This window comes from Bos indicus x Bos taurus, chromosome 24 (genome assembly GCF_003369695.1).
Source record: "Bos indicus x Bos taurus breed Angus x Brahman F1 hybrid chromosome 24, Bos_hybrid_MaternalHap_v2.0, whole genome shotgun sequence".
NCBI lineage: Eukaryota > Metazoa > Chordata > Mammalia > Artiodactyla > Bovidae > Bos > Bos indicus x Bos taurus.
Window position 1 is genome coordinate 43,724,198 of NC_040099.1, and position 22,022 is coordinate 43,746,219.

The 22,022-nt window shown below is 44.3% G+C and overlaps 1 protein-coding gene across 1 annotated transcript; it reads right to left on the reverse strand.

The window, feature by feature from the left end:
- Window positions 1–1,026: 1,026 nt before the first annotated feature.
- Window positions 1,027–19,705, reverse strand: MC2R (melanocortin 2 receptor). Its single transcript, XM_027526156.1, has 2 exons — window positions 19,598–19,705; window positions 1,027–4,022 (listed from the first exon to the last, which is right to left on the reverse strand). Exon 2 carries the CDS (start codon window positions 3,920–3,922, stop codon window positions 3,029–3,031), a length of 894 nt encoding a protein of 297 aa, XP_027381957.1. The 5' UTR covers window positions 3,923–4,022; window positions 19,598–19,705; the 3' UTR covers window positions 1,027–3,028.
- Window positions 19,706–22,022: the final 2,317 nt, after the last annotated feature.

Consider the following 22,022-nt stretch of genomic DNA (forward strand, 5'->3'; position numbering starts at 1 on the left):
AGGTCCTCCTGCTCTCTGCCTTCCTTATTTTCACAGAGTTCTGGGGAACTTGGTCAGTCTGACCTGAGACATTAGGGGATGTGAAGAAAGATGTACTTTTACTGCATGGGAAGAAAGATGTACTTTTACTGAACGAGAATATACATGTGTTTAGAGTCTCTTAACAGCAGCAGCAGCAACATACTGTCAGAACTTTTAATTATAGTACAAACTGTACTTATATGGATAAATAAGCATACATGTAGATTTGCAAAGAGGAATAACTGGATTAGTTTCTCAGAAATACTTTGCAAATAACAGATCTTAAATATACATGTCAGTAAAATAAATAACAGTAGTTTGCTGTTTCTTTAATGATCATGTTGTAATATCAGTGGGATATTGTCATCCTGATTGTGAGAATTGCTAGCTACAAACTGTTGCATGTGTAGTAATATGGATCTGCACAAAATAGGTTTTAAAAATCACTAAATATACATAGAGGAGTAGCCAACTAAATAGCCCATGTATAATTTCTTTTCCTTTATTTTAAAAAGAATATTTATGGGATGCACATACCTTTTGTTGTTGTTGCACCATGCAGCTTGAATGATCTTAATTCCCAGACCAGGGGTTGAACCTGGGCCCCAGCAGTAAAAGTACCCAGTCCTAACCCCTGGACTGACAGGGAATTCCCTGGAAAGCATGTGCCTTGAGTTTTTATTTTTTGGTACTGTTCTCATTTCTCATAAAATTCACTAAAGGTCATTCATGAAATATAAATTAAATTATACCTTTAAGGTAATTTCAAGTATGTAAAAATATAAATCAAAATAAATCTTTTCTAAAACAACATATTTTAGTTTTGTAAATATGTCCATGGTTGCTATAATACATATTGATCTTCATTTGAAGTTTGGAAAGATAGCCCAGTTATTAAAAATTTATTAATCTGATGTACATTAATAAAGGAGGAAAAAATGATCATCTGAAAAAGCATTAAATAAAATTCAATATTGATCAACGATAAAAATACTGTTAGGAAAGTGGCAGGAAAAGAATATTTTTAATTTGATAAAAATTAGTTTTCAAAAGTAAGCATATTGGTGAAGTTTTTAAAGCTTATCTATTAAAGTGAAGAAAAGTATAAGGAATTCCTCAGTCTTTGCTTCTTTTCACCTTTGTCCTGGATGTTCTCTCAAGAGAAATAAGAGGAGAAAGGGGTATTGTCATTTATTTGGTGAGGGGGAAGGATCAAAGAAGGATTACTGGAGGATGGAGGTGCAGAAGACACTGGGTTTCGGCTTCAAGTGAATTATTGACCTTTTGGATACCTACCCCAGCAGCCTCCCCATTAATTCTTGTGTTTCCCTTCTGCTTCTTAAGCTCCTGCCCTCCCCACACCGAATACTCTACCCATCACCTGACCAGCAGTCCTGTTTATGGCTAGCTTCTCCTCTCAGCAGCTCAGGGAAACTCTGGGGGCCAAGAAGTGCCTCTTCCCAAGATACCATCCCTCTTGCTGGCTCCTGAGCCGCTCAGTGCTGTGTACCTGCAGATCTGGCCTCTGTCCCTTCCATCGCTCATCCCTGTAAATTAATCTGTGACTCAGCAAAGACTTAGGATCAGAATCTGCTTCTTCTTTAAGCTTTGTCTTTAAAAACAGATGAACCTACAATTTATGTTTCTTTTATCCTGCTGGGGATGCCACTTGCTAGTATCTGGCATCTTTCCTGTGGCTCTAGTAGGAGGAAATTCTTCAGTGATGCTGTCTGCCTCAGATTCATCTAGGGAATGAGGTTAAATGTTTTTCACCAGTCTCTGGCTTGAGTCTCCATAATAGCTCTGTCTTGAAATGTTGTTTTGGTCTTGGTTTCCCTCATAATCCAAAAACCTGGTGAACACACACATTCTCTACTTAAAATGCATTTTGGGACATGTCGACTTTTTTCGTTTACCTCTATGTTTGGACAGGTATGGGCTTCCTATGTGGTGCAGTGGTAGAGAATCTGCTTGCCGATACAGGAGACACAAGAGATGCAGGTTCTATCGCTGGGTTGGGAAGATCCCCTGGAGGAGGAAATGGCAACCCCCTCCAGTATTCTTGCCTGGGAAATCCTACAGACAGAGGAGCCTGGCGGTCTGCAGTCCATGGGGTCTCAAAGAGTTGGAAACGACTGAGTGACTGAGCACACGCACACTGGACAGATTCACAAGGGTTGGGTATACCTTCTTCATTTTGCCGCAGTCTTCCTCTGGCCTTTATTTATTCCTACATAAGAACCAAATGGATTATATATTTATTTCCTCCTTTGAAATTTATGCTTCTAAAGCATAAGGAGTTTTAACCAGGAAAATACTTTAAAGTCAGTGGGATGCTGAGTTAGCCAAGAAGACTAATGGAGAAGCTTCCTTTATTATTGGAAACTCAAAGCTGGTTATTTGACTATAAGATGCATCCTGCCTGCTTGTAGAAAGACTGGAGATGGTACACAACAAAGCAGGTGGGCAGAAAGGAGAGCAGGCGGTAGGCAGCAACTAATTGGCACCTTTGGCTTACAAAAACCCTGTAGTCCATACCCTGAGTGCTTGTCCTAGCACTTAGGAGAGGCCACCCTGTGATGCTGCTGCTGCTAAGTCGCTTCAGTCATGTCCGACTCTGTGCGACCCCATAGATGGCAGCCCACCAGGCTCTCCCATCCCTGGGATTCTCTAGGCAAGAATACTGGAGTGGGTTGCCATTTCCTTTGCCAAGTTATCTATAGAAGAGCAAACTTTTCCTTAGCTCAGAGTTCTCACATGTGTATTGCTGTATGTGCTTTGTATTCTGGCCTTTTTGGTAATTATTTTGCCTCTCTAAGCTATAGAAGTTGTACCCTATAGCAAGGCTGTTCACGTGGAATTGAGCTATTACAACAAGAGTTAGTGGAATTATCCTCATGCTCTAGGGAAGGGGAGGACAGTTGGAGTCCTAGTGTTGTTGGTCTGTCACGCTACTCTGTCCCTGACAGTATATCCCTGTGGCTCCTAAAATCAGGGACCAATCATTCTACTGGTAACAGTTGCAGATAACCATCTTTTTGAATGCGACCCTGAGCTCTGGGCTCCGAAAGGCATATATGAAGGGGTCGATGATGGCATTACACATGATCAACACACCATTCACCTGGAAGAGGGACATGTAGCAGGCACAGTAGGGGTCAGCTGGGCAGAATGTCATCAAAAGGACATGAAGGACAAAGGGTGCCCAACAGAAAATGAAGACCCCGAGCAGGACAGTCAGTGTGACGGCCCCTCTCATGTTGGCTTTGGGAAGGGAGGGGGTCCTCCTGGTGTGGGAGCGGGCCAGCAGGAACATGTGCACGTAGAGGCACAGGATGAAGGCCAGCATCAGCGGGAACAGCGCTGTGAAGGCGATCACTGTGGGGACGTGATGGGAGAAGGTCACGATGGTAATGCCACTGCCTGTGCAGCCTGCCCAGAGGACCGTCAGGATGACGAGGGCACGGTGCGGGGTCATGATGCGGTGGTACTGCAGAGCGTGGAAGATTGTGATGTAGCGGTCAGCGGCGATCACAGACAGGCTGCAGATGGAGCCGAGAAGGGAGAGGATGAACAGGGAGTCCACCACATCATCTGCTGTGCTTTCAAAACTGCCTCGAGGCTCGAGGTAACCCATGTTTCTGAACATGATCAGAACGTTTTCCAAAATCTTGTACAGGCTCCCCAGCATATCGGAAATAGCCAAGCTGCAGATGAAAAAGTACATGGGCGACTGAAGACTCTTATTCTTGGCCACAGCCAGAAGGACCATCAGGTTCTCCAAAACCCCAACAATGGATACTGTGAAAAATATCTCTTCTGGCAAAATCACAGCAGGACAGTCTGAGTTATTTCTTGCTGTACTGTTGATGTTTTCATACAGATTGAGAATGTGTTTCATCTTTCCTGTGTGCAGTTAAGACAGAAACGTTACTGGAACTTGACAGGAAACTTGATTGATTCTCCAGAATCTTTTCTTCTTTGTAGTTCTTGCTGAAGATCTGAGGTAAAAAAGTATAGGTAGGAATATTAGTTACAAAATAGATCACAAAATAAAAACAAGCCATGATACCTTTGAGGAAGCTCTGTTGCCTCTGCAAAATACAATGGTGGAATATTTAAATAAAATAATTTATTGGACCCTCATCTTTTAAAAAATCCTTCCTAAATATATATTTTTAAAATTGAAGTATAGTTGACTTAGAATGTTGTGTCAGTTTCAGGTGTACAGCAAAATGATTCAGTTATACATATGTGTGTATACATGTATTTTTTCAGATTCTTGAATGTAGTTCCCTGTGCTATACAGTAGATCTTTATTGTTTATTTTATGCATAGTAACATATAGCTGTTAATCCCAAACTCCTTTTATCCTTTCCTTTCTTTCCTCTTTGGTCACCATAAATTTGTTTTCTATGTCTGTGAGCCTGTTTCTGTTTTGTAAATAAGTTCACGTGTTTCATTTTTTTTTTTTAAGATTCCACGTGTAAGTGATATATTTCTCTTTCTAACTTAGTTCACTTAGTATGACAGTCTCTATGTCCATCCATGTTGCTGCAAATGACATTATTTCATTCTTTTTAATGGCTGCATAATATTCTTTCTTTCTGTGTGTGTGTGTGTGTGTGTGTGTGTATAACACATATTTTGTATCCATTCATTCATCTGTCGATGGACACTTAGGTTGCTTCCATGTCTTAGCTGTTGTAAATAGTCCTGCTATGAAGATTAGGGTGCATATTTCTTTTTAAATGAGAGTTTTCATCTTTTCCAGATATATGCCCAGGAGTGGGACTGCTGGATCATATAGCAACTCTATTTTTAGTTTTCTAAGGAACCCCCAATTCCCACCAACAGTGTAGCAAATGATTGTGGCTGTAACAACAGTCACATGGGGGTAACTGGCAGATGCCCTTTGCAAAAGAAAAGGGAACATGGGCGACTGTAAAATGAGGTTTTTTTATACTGATTATTGTCTTTGGCCAGAAAATGTGAAGTCTAATTTTCATATTTTTGCAGGGCTCTGAGAGAAAGGAGAAGGCTTTTTCACTTGTGAAATTCCTGTTACGTGCCAACCAGCACTATGCCATGTGCTATGCGTGGCATCTCATTTTAATCCTCTTGTCAACAATACAGGTGGTCCTGTTGCCCCCAGTTTGCACCTAAGGAATTGGGGTGGAAAGGCCAAGATACTGAGAGTTAGGATTTAAATCAAGGTCTCTTTGGCTCCAAAGATGAATATCTGCTAAAATAAATCACTTATCTTAGTGCTTCTGTAAGTATTCACCTGATAAAGAAATTTTATCGGCTTTAGTAGAAATGAAAATAAAATAAGTTAAAAACCTGTGTATCTGACCAAGTCAGATATAACTGACCAAGTTGTTTTCCCAGATCTCTCTAGAAGATTATATTAAAGAAATTCAGAGGAGAGTGTGGCCCCACAATCCCCTCCTTTAGTTCAGGAGGGAGGCAGATGGCATGAGGCCTTGAGTAAAAGTGCTGCAGGCGTCCTGGAGACAGTCAGCAGCCCGCATCATACTCTCTGTGCTTTGGGGTTGTTGTATGGCTTCTGGGGAGAATGGCCGGGGAGGAGGGTAACAAGGCTTATTTTTCTGTTGAGTGAATGAGTGGTTTGTATCATGTGGCTTTTCCAGTTGATGGAGTTTTAAAATCCAGACTTCAGAAAGAGCCAGTGCGGAACTGAGGTCTGGGTTCCCAAATGACCCCCTCCTCTTGAGATTTTAGGAGTGGCTTCCCAAAAGTCACATCATTAACATAACAAGAGACAACTTGGTTGTTCTCCTCACTTAGAGAATTCCAGCGATCTTGTGAACTCTGTGCCAGACAAGAGGAGGCAGACCGCATATGTGCCTTCTTATAAATCATAATGCCACAGTGCCACAGGGCTCCTGCCTGCATCCCAGCTCAGTGAGGCCCTCTCCCCCCGTTTTCACTAGATGCATGTAACGTTTTGACTTCATTTTTGAATAGGTACTACTGTCATATAAATATATATATATATTTATATATGTGTATTTGTGTGTATGTAGAGATACACGGAAATATTAGAGTCTCCCTCCCATCCCGTCATCTTGTGTGCCCCGTTACTACTCCTCAAAGAAGTGGCCAGTGGAGTTTCTTTATGCCCATAAAACAATAGGAGTGTGTACATCTTCTCCCAGTTGTTAGGGTTAAAGGGAGAGGCAGCAAGAGCAGCAAGGAAGTCTTCAGGCTGTGAGGCAGGCCCGACTACTGGGGCAAAGAAGAGGAAGAAAGGGGGACTGAGTAGGCAGTCTCTCACCACAGCACAGCTCTGGCAAGTTTTGAGCTGGTCAGTGGAGAGTCCTTGAGTCAGCTGCCAATTAGAGGAGTCCTAGCTCCTGCAGAAGTAGACTGAGCCCAGTCATGGACTGGGGGCAGCTGGTAGGAAAGATGCTGGGGATCCAGACACGGAGCACTGTGTTGCAGGGAGAAAGCCAATTCTGGCTTATGTTGGAAACTGTTTCTTTGACTTGCTTTTCATTGCTTTTATTATAATCATACTCAGTGGCTTGCCTGGAGGGCCCTGCCCCTCTGCTGGACTGTAAACTACATTGCCTTTGTTCAGTTTGTGGAGAGATAGTTTGTCCCTGCCCACCTGTGAAAAGAAGAGATTAACACATCCCTTCTAAAGACTGGCCACTCCCTTGGAGATGTTTTGCCAGACTGAAGACCCTTTCACTTTACTTCCCCATTGCATCTCCTTCTCTATTCTGCCTTTTGACTTTAGTTCCTCACTGCTTCTGATGTATCAAAGAACCTGACATCCAGACCCCAGTAAGATGCTTACTTTGAGGCACTAGCCTGTCACCTTCTCAGTCTGCCAGCTCCTCGATTAAATCTCTCCCTTGCCTCAACCCCTCGTCTCTCACATTCATTGGTCTATGGTGTGGCAAGCAGAGTGGGCTTGATCTCAGTAACACTGGGCACCAGTCAGCCCATTTCTGGCCAGCAGGATACCCCCTGCCCTGTGTGTTCAGTGGTTGGTATATTATACCTAGTGTTTTGTACCTTATTTCATCTTGGACACTTCGCACAAAGTAGATGGATCATTTTCTCATTCTTTCTGCTCCTCATTTTTCCATTTTTAAAAAAGCTGCCGCTAAGTCACTTCAGTCATGTCCGACTCTGTGCGACCCCATAGACGGCAGCCCACCAGGCTCCCATCCCTGGGATTCTCCAGGCAAGAATACTGGAGTGGGTTGCCATTTCCTTTTCCAATTTAAAAAAGCTACTACAAGGTATTCCATTGGATGGATATGTCCTGAGTTATTTCATCTGTGTTTTGATAGTCACTTGGGTTGTTTCAAACATTTTGCTGTATAAAGAATGCTGTAATGAATAATCATGTAAGATTTCATGTGCCTAGTGAGTTAGATAAGTTCACAGAAAAGGAATTGTTGAATGAAAGTATATATGCATGTGAAAGTGTATATGCATCAGTATATGCACAGATACGGAGAATGCGATGGCACCCCACTCCAGTACTCTTGCCTGGAAAATCCCATGGATGGAGGAGCCTGGTAGGCTGCAGTCCATGGGGTCACGAAGAGTCGGACACGACTGCGCGACTTCACTTTCACTTTTCACTTTCATGCATTGGAGAAGGAAATGGCAACCCACTCCAGTGTTCGTACCTGGAGAATCCCAGGGATGGGGGAGCCTGGTGGGCTGCTATCTATGGGGTCGCACAGAGTTGGACACGACTGAAGCAACTTAGCAGCAGCAGCAGCATGCACAGATAAGGTCAAACTGCCTCCCTGGAGGGTTGTACCAGTTTACATCCTTACCAGTGGTGCATTGCCCCACCTAGCCTCCTTAATGAAGGAGGCTTATTGCCAGTGAAACAGCTGGTAGGTTTTGGCTTGGGCAGGCTCCCTACCGTTCCTGTGCTCTCAGGATGCTTGGGCCTTCTGGTCTTAGCTTCCTACTTCTGTCCCGGTGCCCACAAACACACCAGACGTACCTTCTCCTGATAATGTGGCTGAGAGAGACACCCACCATTTCCTCCTTGGGTACAGTTCAGTTCAGTAGCTCAGTCCTGTCTGATTCTTTGTGACCCTATGGACTGCAACACGCCAGGCCTCCCTGTCCATCACCAACTCCCAGAGCTTGCTCAAACTCATGTCCATTGAATTGGTGATGTCACCCAACCATCTCATCCTCTGTTGTCCCCTTCTCCTCCTGCCTTCAATCTTTCCCAGCCTCAGGGTCTTTTCCAATGAGTCAGTTGTTTCCATCAGGTGGCCAAAGTATTGGAGCTTTAGCTTCAGCATCGGTCCTTCCAATGAATATTCAGGACTGATTTCCTTTAGGATGGACTGCTTGGATCTCCTTGCAGTCCAAGGGACTCTCAAGAACACCACAGTTCAAACAGTCAATTCTTCTTGGGTACAAACTGTCCTTATTTGTATTTCTATTTCTTGGTCTTAAAGTCAATAAGAAAAAGAGTAGAAAAACTGAGTAGTAAGACAAGCTAAAGATGACCCAGTAAAAAAAGAAGAGATAAAAAATTGGAAACAACAGTAAAATCTTAAAAACCAACATGTAGGCTAGGTTTTACATAAATTACAAGTAGCCAAAATGAGGGTGTGGTGTGGGAATGGGGCAGGGCGGAGGATGTAGGTTGGTCTGGGAGCTTCTATCTCCCCAGGGGAAAGCTCAACAACCTTCCCTTCAGCCTGCACCCAACTCCGCTGAGCACTAGCAGTTCCTGGCAGAAGTCCGGGTAGCAGTCAGTAGGAGTATGTGTAACCAATCAGCTATCTTGCCATGGCAGTTCCCCAGTCACCTTGAGGAGCTGAGTGCCTGCCAGTTCATACCTTCAATCCCAGAAGTTTGACTTGAATAGGGCAGAGCACTTTGAAGGACTTCTTATAAAATTGAACAAGTGAACAAATTGAAAAGATCTGCTTATTGTGAGGGACTATGTAAGTGATGGAACTGTGCAGTCTGTGTGGCTGGGATCCCACTCCCCAGTGTCTCCCCCTGTATACACACGTCCACCATGGGCCCTTAGCTGGTGCTTTTAAGACACAAGGACTGTTAATTGCTGTGGACTGGTTTGTGAAGGGTTTGCCTGCTTTCTTATTTGCAACCTTCTGGAATTAATGTATTTGTATGATTGACAGATGGCTTGAAGGATGCATGTTGGGCTGTGGTGTGTGGGGTGGTGAGGAGTCTGAAGAGTGCTGAGATTGATACTAAAATCAGAGAAGCTTTCTCTCCCACTGTGCCATTGCTTCTTGTAGAATCACCTGAAGCACAGAGAACTTTCGATTTGAAATTGCTAGCTCTAGAACAACAGACTGGTTCCGCATTGGTAAAGGAGTACATCAAGGCTGTATATTGTCACCTTGCTTATTTAACTTATATGCAGAGTGCTGCTGCTGCTGCTGCTAAGTCGCTTCAGTTGTGTCCGACTCTGTGCGACCCCATAGACGGCAGCCCACCAGGCTCCCCCGTCCCTGGGATTCTCCAGGCAAGAACACTGGAGTGGGTTGCCATTTCCTTTTCCAATGCATGAAAGTGAAAAGTGAAAGTGAAGTTGTTCAGTCGTGTCTGACTTCTAGCGGCCCCATGGACTGCAGCCCACCAGGCTCCTCCATCTATGGGATTTTCTAGGCAAGAGTACTGGAGTGGGTTGCCATTGCCTTTCATGTGAAATGCTGGGCTGGATGTAGCACAAGCTGGATCAAGATTGCAGGGAGATATAGCAAAAACCTCAGATATGCAGATGACACTATTCTTACAGCAGAAAGCGAAGATTAACCAAAGACCCTGTTGATGAAAGTGAAAGAGGAGAGTGAAAAAGCTGGCTTAAAACTCAACACTCAAAAAATGAAGATCATGGCATCTGGTCTCATCACTTCATGGCAAATAGATGTGGAAACAATGGAAAAAGTGAGACTTTATTTTCTTGGCTCCAAAATCACTGCAGATGGTGACTGCAGCTATTAAATTAAAAGACAAGTGGCCTGCGCCTTGGAAGAAAAGCTATGACCAACAGACAGTATATTAAAAAGCAGAGACATTATTTTGTCAACAAAGGTCTGTCTAGTCAAAGCTATGGTTTTTCCAGTAGTCATGTATGGATGTGAAAGTTGGACCATAAATAAAGCTGAGTGCCGAAGAATTGATGCTTTTGAACTGCGGTGTTGAAAAAGACTCTTGAGAATCCCATGGACTGCAAGGAGATCCAACCAGTCAATCCTAAAAGGAAATCAGTCCTGAATAATCACTGGAAGGACTGATGCTGAAGCTGAAGCTCTAATACTTTGGTGACCTGTTGTGAAGAGCTGACTCATTAGAAAAGACCCTGATGCTGGGAAAGATTGAAGGCAGGAGGAGAAGGGGATGACAGAGGATGAGATGGTTGGATGGCATCACCGACACAACGGACATGAGTTTGAGCAAGCTCTGGGAGTTGGTGATGGACAGGGAAGCCTGGTGTGCTGCAGTCCATGGGGTTGTAAAGAGTTGGACATGAACTGAACTTAACTGAACTCTGGAGCCTGATCAGTATTTAAAGGGAGCAGCAGAACTGAGTTGCTGAGGCAGAAGGGCCTTGGAGACACCTAAGCTTGTTAGGTGTGCTGCTGAGAATGTTTTCACTGAGTTTTTTTTTTTGGGGGGGGGTTGTTTTCCCCATCAATTGGTAAAAAAGGTTTTTGTATTATTTATCATAGCTTTTGCTTCCCCTTTCCCCTTTGAGGTAGCAATAATCTCACGTAGTCTCAACTGTCATTTGGCTGTCCTTACCATTTTTATTTACTTTGGAGTTTGATATAAACATGCTGTCTCACTGGCCAGGGGAAACTCAGATTACTAACAAAGTAGGAGATTTTGAGTGTTATATATACAGCTAAATGAGTATTGATTTTTTTCTCAAATTATATAATACAATGCAAATAAAGATTAAAAGACACAGTCACTGAAGTGGAAAGGCTGAACCTGTAGGATATTTAAGTCTGGTGCCTTGTTTAACTATATTCCACAGAAGTGGTTCACTTTTCTGGTGAGAGAGCTGGATATGTTCATAAGAGTACAGTTGACGATGCTCACTAGAAGGATTGCCTAGAAAGTGTTAAATCTGATTGTGACCAGGTGCTTCACCTCTGGAGGAGTTCAGGGTTTCGGTGATGATATATCTTTGTGTATTTATCTTTCTCTTTAAAACAATTTCTAATGTTCTTTGAAAATTTCCAATATTCTTGGAAGGGAAATCTGAGAAATAGTGGTGTGTGTGTGGGAGTGGCAGGGGGGAAAAATGATATATTAAGATCAGACTAAGGTTTGATTTTAATTAGAGACAAATGACCTCCTTGGTTCTACTATAGAGTCCTATATCTGGTTTATCCTAAAAATATAAACATTTTGTGAAAGTTAATTTTGTTTTAGTCTAAGAGAAATAATCATCAAAGTCAAGAAAAAGCATCAAAGATATAGATGTCCTTAAACCTTATCCTCGGAGAAGGCAATGGCACCCCACTCCAGTACTCTTGCCTGGAAAATCCCATGGACGAAGGAGCCTGGTGGGCTGCAGTCCATGGGGTCGTGAAGAGTTGGACACGACTGAGCTTTCACTTTCACTTTACACTTTCATGCATTGGAGAAGGAAATGGCAGCCCACTCCAGTGTTCTTGCCTGGAGAATCCCAGGGACAGGGGAGCCTGGTAGGCTGCCGTCTCTGGGGTCGCACAGAGTCAGACACGACTGAAGCAACTTAGCAGCAGCAGCAAACCTTATCCTATTCAGTTCCTACACATGCACATGGGAACAAGACTCCTTAGTTCAGAGTTTCTGCATTAGGTTTGGGTCATACATGACATTATGTGCAAATAACCCAACCCAGAGCCATCATGCAGTGTGGGCTCCATCAAGAAGTTCTCATTGTCTACAGGATAAAATCCCATTATTAAGTCACTTGGCATGTCAGGCTATCTACACTGTGTTCCAGGCTAATGTTTTTTTGCCATATTCCCCAGTATTCTACATAGAATCCATATTCCAGCCAGCCCAGGTTTCTTATTGTCTCCAGGAAGTTTAGCACATTTTTGCCTTCCACATTTTTACTACTGTTTTCCTGCTAGAATTCCCCAGTCTCTCCTCTGTCTAAATCCTGCTTTTGTTTTAGCCCCAAGTCAAGACCAAACATCTTGCGTGTCTCCATGCCACTGACCCATATGACCGCTCTGCTCTCATGTCCTGAAGCGTGGTTTGTTCTTGTATTTAGCGTGCGGTGCCCTCTGCCTGTGTGAAAGATCAGCTTCCGGTGTTTGTGTTATGTCTGCTGAGCAGCAGGTAACCCCTTGGCGGGGCTGGCAGGTTCTCCTTCCTCCTCTCTGATCCGCTCTAGTGACTCACTGAGATGTCCAGGAACTATTTTTGATGTGTTTGTTAGAATGTGAATGTCATCAATCGAATAATTAACCGTTTGTATTTCTAGAAAGATATGTTTGGGAGAGATATATAAAATGTGCAAGGAACAAGAGTTAGTGGTTTTATTTTTTCATTGGCAGACAAAATTTCAGTTAGAATTTGTGGGAAAATGAGCACTTCTGCTAAAGATTAATTTCTTGGTGTCTTTTTATTTGAAGTAGTGCCTGTAAAATGAGCAGCCTTGCTCTCTTAGAAAGGGCAAGGGATTCGCTTCCCTGGAGTCCAGGAACACGGCTTTATCTGCAGGAGCATGTGAAGGGCCAGAGTTCTCCTGGGCAGTAAAAGCAGGAAATAATGAGACCTTTGGTGCAGGACAGAAAGGAAGAGAGGCTTTTTCTTAGAAGGGGAAAGTGAGTAGCCTTTGTCAGTAGAAAGGAGTTGAAATCAGACCTCTTATTTGAATGTCAGGAAGGAAGAATTGCCTAACCTCTGAGAATGTCTGCTCTCAGTAAGGGAAAGAGACTCTGGACAGTCCTCTTGAAAGAGAGAAATGAACATCAAATCCAGTTTTGTCCCAGAACTCCAAGGTGGCTAGTACCCTGGGGTGGCTGTGATGGGATTAAAAGTACTGAGGACCATAGGTCATGGTCTGGCAGTCCCTTGAGGCAGGCTCTGCCCTGGTTGTGCCAGGAGCTATGCCCATCTGGGCCAGCTCCCCTGTGAACAGTGGAGCAGTTCCCAATGTCGGCACCAGGTGGCAGTGAGGAGTCCAGACAGCACTAGATGGACGCATGCCAGACTCCTGGCTCAGTTCTGGAGTCCGTAAACCCTGGGATTACAGAACATCCAGAGTAGGAGACAGCCCAGAGGAAGACACTGGCCTTTTCCCCCTACATAGCAGGTTTATGCTTGAATATATAATCTGAATATTAAGACATGTGACTGTTTCTACCATTACTTTGTTGCACAACCCATACTGGTTATATGAGGTTCATTTTAAGACATGACTTCTATGAGATACTCAGGATAAAAAGCACTGATCATTCTATTGAGTAAAACTTAGGAAATACACCCTGATCAAAAAGTGTAAGCCCCTCCCCCCAAAGGGAAAGTGAAGTTGCGCAGTCGTGTCCGACTCTTTGCGACCCCATGGACTGCAGCCTACCAGGCTCCTCCATAGGATTTTCCAGGCAAGAATACTGGAGTGGGGTGCCATCGCCTTCTCCCCCCAAAACAAACGAACAAACAAACAGAAATAGAGAGAAAAAGACAAAAAAGTGTAAGCCCATTGTTATCATTGTAATTTCAGATCCCCTGGTTTCCATTTGGTGCAAATCAAAAGGTGGTCTGGTGAGGTGAGAAAGGCTTCTCCTGGAAACAGGTCAGTCCGTTTTCACTTGAGTACTTGGTACTCCTTTTCATACAGGAGAAGATACTGATATTGGGTTGGGGTGAAAGTTGGAGGGGGAAAAGAAATACATGGTTAAAGCAAACAGTTTTCTATTAACATTGGAGCCTAACTGACTAATGACACTTGAGACAAGTGAAAAGATGAAAAAAATAGTTAGAAATGAAGGTGTTTGGGGAGGGAGGTGGGAGGGGGGTTCAGGATGGGGGACATATGTAAACCCATGGCTGATTCATGTTAATGTATGGCAAAAACCACTATAGTATTTTACAGTAATTAGCCTCTAATTAAAATAAATAAATTAATAAAAAAAGAAATGAAGGTGTTGTGAAAAATCATAATCACAGCTGATTTATTTGTTTAAATAAATATAAGGTGTTCAAAATCTAGGTACTGACCCTTAATTAGAAAGTGTGTTATCACGAAAAAATCTAAGGATCCTAGTCACACACCCTAACCCAATAGAAGGTGACTGATAGAGTTCCACTGTGACACTCTGCCTTTAGGATCTGGCAACCTGACCAATCTGACTCAATGGCTCTGAACATATTGTCAATGATAGGAACAAAGATGTACATACAATGATGCTCACAGTATATACACATTTTTCAGTGGAAAACTGAAAAACCATGTAAATAACTGGTGACCTTATAAATAATTATAAACCAATTATAACCATATAAATAATGGGTTAAATAAATTCTGGCAGGCCCATAAGGTAGACCCCTCTTCTATGGTTAAAATCATGGTTCAGTGGTGCAGAGTGTATATATATATATATATGTATGTGTGTATATATATACACACACACTGATGCAAAAGCATCGAAAAAATCGAAAAATCCCTGAAAAATGTTTCAGACTTTATTTGGGTGATGGAGCTTGGATATTCTTAAAAAAATAAGCCTTTTATTTTAGAACAATTTTGTATTCATGGAAAAGTTACAAAGATAGTATAGAGAGTTCCCATACACAGCACACTCATTTTCCCATGTGAGGCCCCACATCAGACTTCCCAACCTGGGGATCCGGCAAAGGGACCAGGAATCCCCAGGGAATCTGACTCTGAAGGCCAGTGGGGTTTGATTACGGAACTTCCACAGGATTGGGGGAAACAGAGACTCTTGGAGGACACACACAAAACTTCGTGTGCACCACAACCCGGGGGAAAAAAGCTCTGACCTCAGCGGACACTGAGCCAGACCTGCCTGGGAGTGTCTGAGGATCTTCTGTGGAATGTGTGCCAGCAGTGGCCTGATGTGAGGACAGGGGCACTGGCAACAGCAGTCCTGGGAGTCGTATGTTGGCATAAGTCCTCCGGGAGGTCACCAGTAGCCCTACCATAGAGCCCTTAGACTTCAGGACTGGGTTGCCACAGGCCAAACTACTAACAGGGAAGGAGCACAGCCCTACCCATCAGCAGACAATTGGATTAAAAATTTACCCACCAGAGCAAGACCCAGTTTTCTCCACAGCCAGTCCCTCCCATTAGGGAGCTTACACAAGCCTCTTATCCTCATCCTTTAGAGGGCAGACAGAAGAAGCAAGAGCTACCATCCCACAGCCTCCAGACCGAAAAATCACAATCACAGAAAAACTAACCAAAATGATCACATGGATCACAGCCTTGTATAACTCAGTGAAGCTATGAGCCATGCCACGCAGGGCCACCCAAGATGGGCTGGTCAGCCATGGATACATGGATACTTATATTTTAGGTTATAATCTAGTATTATTTTACTTATTTTGTTGCTGATATCGTTCCTACTTCTTGCAGTTGGCACATGTCCTTTGAACATGCCCTCACCACTGTGATTTTTTGGAACAATTATTTATCTTTTGCACTACACAGTGTTCCCAGCTCACTTTTGTTATTTTGTGCCATCATGATGAAATGAGCCATTGTTCTGAGAGGATCACTGACTCCTTTTATTGGAAAATGGTGTTAAAAACCGAGATCTGAGGGGTAAAGTGTGTGTTGTTTCTTGCATGCTGCTGCTTCTAAGCCCTTCCTACTCAGAGCAAGGAGACGTGTGTGTACACTATCCATATGTGCACACACCTCTGCAAATACTTCTCTCTCTACCCATGTCTATATGAAGATAAGCATGAGCTCACCCTGAAGTTTCCAGCTCCAGTCTGTTGCCATGTGGCTCCTTCCGGCCTCCTCTCCTTACTTATGTGTAACCTCCTGTTCCAACAGCGAAGAACCAGCTCCTGCTGTGTGCAGGGCATCTTTTAATTGTTGGGTCCAGGTGCACACTTGCAGGTGCACCACAGAAACACTTGCAGTGGTTTTCAGAATCAATAGCCCACATCCTTGTGGTGAACTGTGTCATCTAGAGAGCAGATTGCCTGTATCTTACCATTTTCACTCATTTTCAAGGTCACTTACATTAGCACCTTCCCCACACCCCATGCATTGAGATTTTTTCATGTATTTATGATGGTACAGTCAGATTCTTTGCTTACGTTGCATTCTGAGATGGTCTAACTTCCAAAATGATTTTTCAAAAAAATTTTGAAAACATAAGATTCACAGTTTATGCCATAAATTTCTATAGGTTTTGACAAATGCATGGTGTCATATATTCACTATCATAGTATCTTACGGAATAGTTTCACTGTTCTGTGGTACAAAAATCCTCTTGTACTACATCTATTCACAGCCCTCAGTCCCTCTCCAAACCACTGGTAACATCTTATCTATTTACTGTCTTGTTTTCCTTTTCCTAGAACATCATATAATCAGAATCATACAGCAGCTGGCCTTTTCAGACTGGCTATGTCACTTAGTAATATGCATTTAAGTTTCACCCCTGTCTTTTTTAGGCTTGATAGCTAAAAGATAGTTCAAGGACTTCTTGGTTGTTTCCAGATTTTGGCAATTATGAATGAAGCTGCTATAAATATCCATGTGCAGGTATTTGGGATGAACGTGAGTTTTCAGCTCATTTGGGTAAATACCAAGGAGCCCAATTGTTGGATCATATGGAAAGAGTCTGTTTAGTTTTGTATCAAACCAGCACAGTGTCTTCCAAAGTGATTGTACCATTTTGCATTCCCACTAGTGAGGAATGAGATGCTCCACAGCTTCACCACCTTTGGTGTTGTCAGCATGTTGGATTTCAGCCATTTTAATAAGTGTCTAATCTCATTGTCATTTTAGTTTTCATTTCTCTAATGATAAATAGTGATGAGTATTATTTTCTATGTTTATTTACCATATGTAGATTTCCTTTGGTGAGACATCTGTTCTTATCTTTTGTTCATTTTAAAATTCTTTGTTTTCTCACTGCTGAGTTTACTATTTCCTTGAAGATTTTGGGAAAAATAGTCATTTCCAATATGTATTTTGCAAGTATTTCTCCCAGCACCACCTGTTGTAAGATCTATCCTTTTCCCTTGGGTTGCCCCCACACTTTTGTTGGAATGAGTTGGTTTCGTTTGTGTGGGTCTGTTTATGGGCTCTCTATTTGTTTCAACTGATCTTTGTCTATTCTTTTGTTTTGATTTCTGTTGCCTTACAGCTTTACCTAGCTGTAAGGGATTTGTTGTCTACTGTGTGGAGAAGGCAATGGCAACCCACTCCAGTACTCTTGCCTGGAAAATCCCATGGACGGAGGAGCCTGGTAGGCTGCAGTCCATGGGGTCGCTAAGAGTCGGGCACGACTGAGCGACTTCACTTTCACTTTTCACTTTCATGCATTGGAGAAGGAAATGGCAACCCACTCCAGTGTTCTTGCCTGGAGAACCCCAGGGATGGGGGAGCCTGGTGGGCTGCCGTCTCTGGGGTTGCACAGAGTCGGACACGACTGAAGTGACTTAGTAGCAGCAGCAGTGTGGAGCTCAAAACATGTGATTAGCATTTTGAATTAATATTCTAACGTATAAAAGAGCAAACTCCCCAGTACATCAGCACTTCCTTAAAATTTGTACTTTAAAAGCAGTTTGATTTCGCCCAGCTTCTCTCACAATTGTCTCTATGATAAAGGTCAGAGAGAATGCAGGGTGAGAGAGGTTCTCCTTCAGTGCTTCAGTTAAGTATGAGGGCAGGTTCTACTCCTGTGCCCTGCTCCAGGACCCATTTCATAGATAAGAAAACTGAGGTTCAGAGATGAACTTGCTCAAGGTCTTCCAGCCACTAAATCTTGCTCCAGGGCTCCACATGCATTGCCGGCACATTGGCAAGTGCATGTGGAGCCATGAGTGTAAACTGTCTTCTGAATTTTAGTATCATTTTAACATCAGCCACACTTTTTGAGATGACACTCATGCCCTTTACACACCTTATCTCTCAGCTCCCGGGGCCCCAGGGCCATCTGCCCCCACCCAACAGAGCCTCCTGGAAACCCTGCCCCTGAGCTGCCTTATCTGTGCTCCCACCGCCTGGTCTTACTCCCTGGCCTCAGACCCCAGCACAGACCTGCCCATGTTTGTACAATGTGGCCTTTAAGTGTGTAGGTGGGAAACATGCCTGGAAAACTAGTGAGATGAAGGTAGATTGGCTTTTTTCTTTACACTGAGCTGCCTGGGGTTGCCCAGAGGGGTGAGAGGGCGATGGTGTTGAAAGGGAACACCCCTACCCTCACACCAATCCCCAAAACCCAGGACACTGAAAAAGTCAGGGTGCTCCAAGATGTCCCCTCCACTCGCTGGAGGTGTCCTGCCCTCTCTGCTGGGGCCCCCCTTCTCTGTGTTCCCACAGAGAATAGCCCCAAGAGGGCTCTTCTTGAGGACTGAGTGTGACCTGCTGTCCCAGCCACAGTGGGCTAGTGGCCGCAGACTGGCTCCTCGGTGTGAGCAGCCCTTTCCAGTCAGTGCGTGAGGCTCATGACCAGTCCTCTGCCCATCCTGATCCTGGTCAAGGCCCAGCTCTCAGCGTCACCTCGCATCACTCTCTTGGTTTTTCCCCCCTTGGCTTTGCATGTGTGCCTATGTGTGTACAGGAATATGCGTGTGTATACATGTGTGTGTGTGCATGTACATGTGTGCGTAAGTGTGTGTGTTTAGGAGGAGGATGAATAGTAGGATTATCTCAAGGCAGTTTACGGAAATAAAAATAGGACGACTCGCTGTTTTTATAAAAAGACTGGGCCATCCTTTCTGGAGAATTCTTTTCCCCCGTGACGGAGCCAACTGAGCAAAGAGTCTCAAGTCTGTAGTGGGTGCATGGCTCTCCAAGTGATTAGGGCTTTGGAGGAGAATGGGATCAGGAATGTGCTTTTAACTCTCGTTTATCCTACACCCTATATTTTTGCCAAGGAAGGCAGAGGACCATTGAACTAACAGATGGGAAAGGCAGAGTGTTAATTGCCCCAGATCACAAAAAGTCCACATGTGAATGTCGATGGCAGAGATGCTTAGGTGCTAGTGCCAGAGTGAAAACAGAAGGTTAATCAGGTAAAAGGGTGACTCTCCAGGGGTAGAAGAAGCATGACTTTTCCCACTCATAATCCCATTAGGAAAACCTGCCTGTCGTCCTTGACTAGAGCTCGATGATGATTTAAAACTAAGACTTTAGAATAAATTCATCAGGAGGGAAATTGGATTTAGTTTGATACACACATTTGTTGTTACAGTTTAATTAGAAAATAATGTACTCCACATGAGGATGAAAGACCATAATTCGAAAGATGAGCTACTAGGAATTCTGAATATAATCTTTTCTCAAGGTTTTTCCCTAACTGCTCTATTTATGAGTCCAAAGCACTCAAGAACCTGAGAAATTAGTAAAAAATGTACTTACCTTCTGCTCTGAAGCAGGAACTTTCTGGCCGAGATGACTGAGACTAAATGAGATTTGAAAGAAAAGCAAGAGCAGGGCCTTGGGCTGGGAGGTGCGGAACAAATGCATCACTGGAGGGACAGTTGTTTGTTATCATAACCTTGGATAAATGTCATTCGAAAGGCACTGCATACTTCTGGTAATGTGAAGTTGGGAGAAATGGAAAGAAACGGTTAGATTTAGACACAATTTCCATGGGCTTAGCTGGATAAGGGTGCTTCCAATGTTCACGACAAGGTTTATGGCAGACTGCAGAACTGTGACCTTGCTCATTTTTAACGTCATTTTTGGTTAGTTTTCAACCAAGGAATTCAGTAAAGTTGGATTTTGAGGAAATGGTTTTGGAAGAATTTGTTTTAAAATCTTCATCAAACTACTCAAGACATCTCGCAAATACTTACCTTGTTAATCTCATTAAGAAGAGAGGAAGTAACCCATCATCTGAGTTTCACAAGATTGAACAGTGAGCCGGGCTGTGTGCCCAAGGCCCGCGGAGCATGGGCCACCGCAAGAAGAAAACCTCGTGTGCTGCCAATTCTGTCATTAAGCTTCACAGAAGCCACAGTCCAGAGCCCATTATTCTCAGCAAAACTGTTTAATTTTAGATACAATGTTGTTGGCTTTCTGTTTGCCAGTGCCTCCAAGGGAAGACTACTGTTGCTCCCAGGGGCTGTGGACCTGAGTGTTTAAATGCAGCGTGGGTGGGGCCAAGTCTGGGTGGACCTGGGGCTTTGGGGCTGAGTCCAAATTAGTGGCCGTTTCTGAAAATATCAGCTCTAGCTTCAAGCTGAACAGTGTCCCCACATGGGTGGTCTGGGGAAGACTGAGGACAGAGGACCGAGTTTGATTTCCCAACTGGGGAAACATTGTTATAAACTGCCTTTCCTCTTCTGTCCCTGAGGCAAAGCATGTTCTCCTGAGTGCTGCCAGCACCAGGGTCACTCCAGTCCAGTCTAGGCGTGTTTATGGACAGTCGTGGGTCCCACGATAGAGCCTGGGGCCCACAGGAGGCTGTTCTGAGGGCCTCTTTCCCACTAGAGCCACACAGTTGAACAGTATGTAAGAGCAGGGCAGCGTGTCCAAAACCATCTAAGAAAGAAGAGACACCTGTCCTCAACCCTCAGACCTGCAGTTTCACCGAAAGATCTGATGAGCTAGTTGGGAAAGCTGGGGGCCTGCCAGCTGTCTCCCCACCTTCTCTTCTGCAAGGAGCCCTCCACTCTCCCACCCCTCACGCTCCTCTCCTGAACTCTTCTGGCATTCCCACATCCCTCCCAGATTCCGGAACTTCCCTGAGACAGGGAGACACCCAGGGTCTTGGAACGGAATCTCTGTCAAATGAGCTGAGTGAAATGACCGTTTACAGTGTGTGTAGTAAACCGTGGGGAAGCACAGGGCCTGGCGACAGGCACGCCTGCTGCAGCCCCAGGTCTGAGGGCTGAGCAGAGGGCGAGGTGACCCCACCCCCAGAAGGTGACCCCACGGGAGGAGCTGGGAGCGCACCAGTCCTCCACCTTCCTCCCTGATCTGCTCCGTGGGGAACGAGCAGGGCGGTTTGCAGAGGGGTCAGATGTGTGCCTTCGGCCAGACAGGCTGGCCTCCCAGCACTGCTGCTGCATCTCAGCCCGGTCTGGGGGCTCACTTGTCTTTTTCGGTGCCACTTTCACTCAGTGTGTCTGCCTCTCTCGCTTTCATCACACAGCAGGAGGCGGTTCTGTAGCAAGAATGCACTGCAGTCCTATAGCTTAACATCACAGAGGTCACCTGAGAGGTCTGCAGCTGGGGCCAGGGTGCTTTCTGCTCCTGAAGGACGTTTGGGGAGTGTTCATGCTTGAGCCACACAGCCTCCCAGGGTGCTCCCTTTGCACGTGTCTGAAATGCTTCTCTTAGTGCTACCTGTATTTGCCTGAGAGAAACAATTCCTACCAGAAAACACAGCCTACCTGTACTATTCTTTACACTGAAGAACAATACGGTTTCCCAAACTTAAGGACACAGGGAACTACTGGGGAAAGCCTGGCTCTGGCGTGGGCATCTGTTAGTTGCTTTCAGTTTTGGCTTTTACCCCAAAAAGGGAAATGTAGGTTTTGGCTTTGCTTAACCCCATGGACGGAGGAGGCTGGTGGGCTGCAGTCCATGGTGTCTCTAAGAGTCAGACACGACTGAGCCACTTCACTTTCACTTTTCACTTTCATGCATTGGAGAAGAAAATGGCAACCCACTCCAGTGTTCTTGCCTGGAGAATCCCGGGGACGGTGGAGCCTGGTGGGCTGCCCCATGGGGTCGCACAGAGTCGGGCACGACTGAAGCGACTTAGCAGCAGCAGCAGAGCAAGTCCAGGTGCTCAGGGCCAGTCACTATGGCTTTTAATAAAAAACCTCTCACA

Coding starts and splice junctions, on each gene's coding strand:
- MC2R (XM_027526156.1), bottom strand. CDS start 3,922: ATGAAACACATTCTCAATCTGTATGAAAACATCAACAGTACAGCAAGA.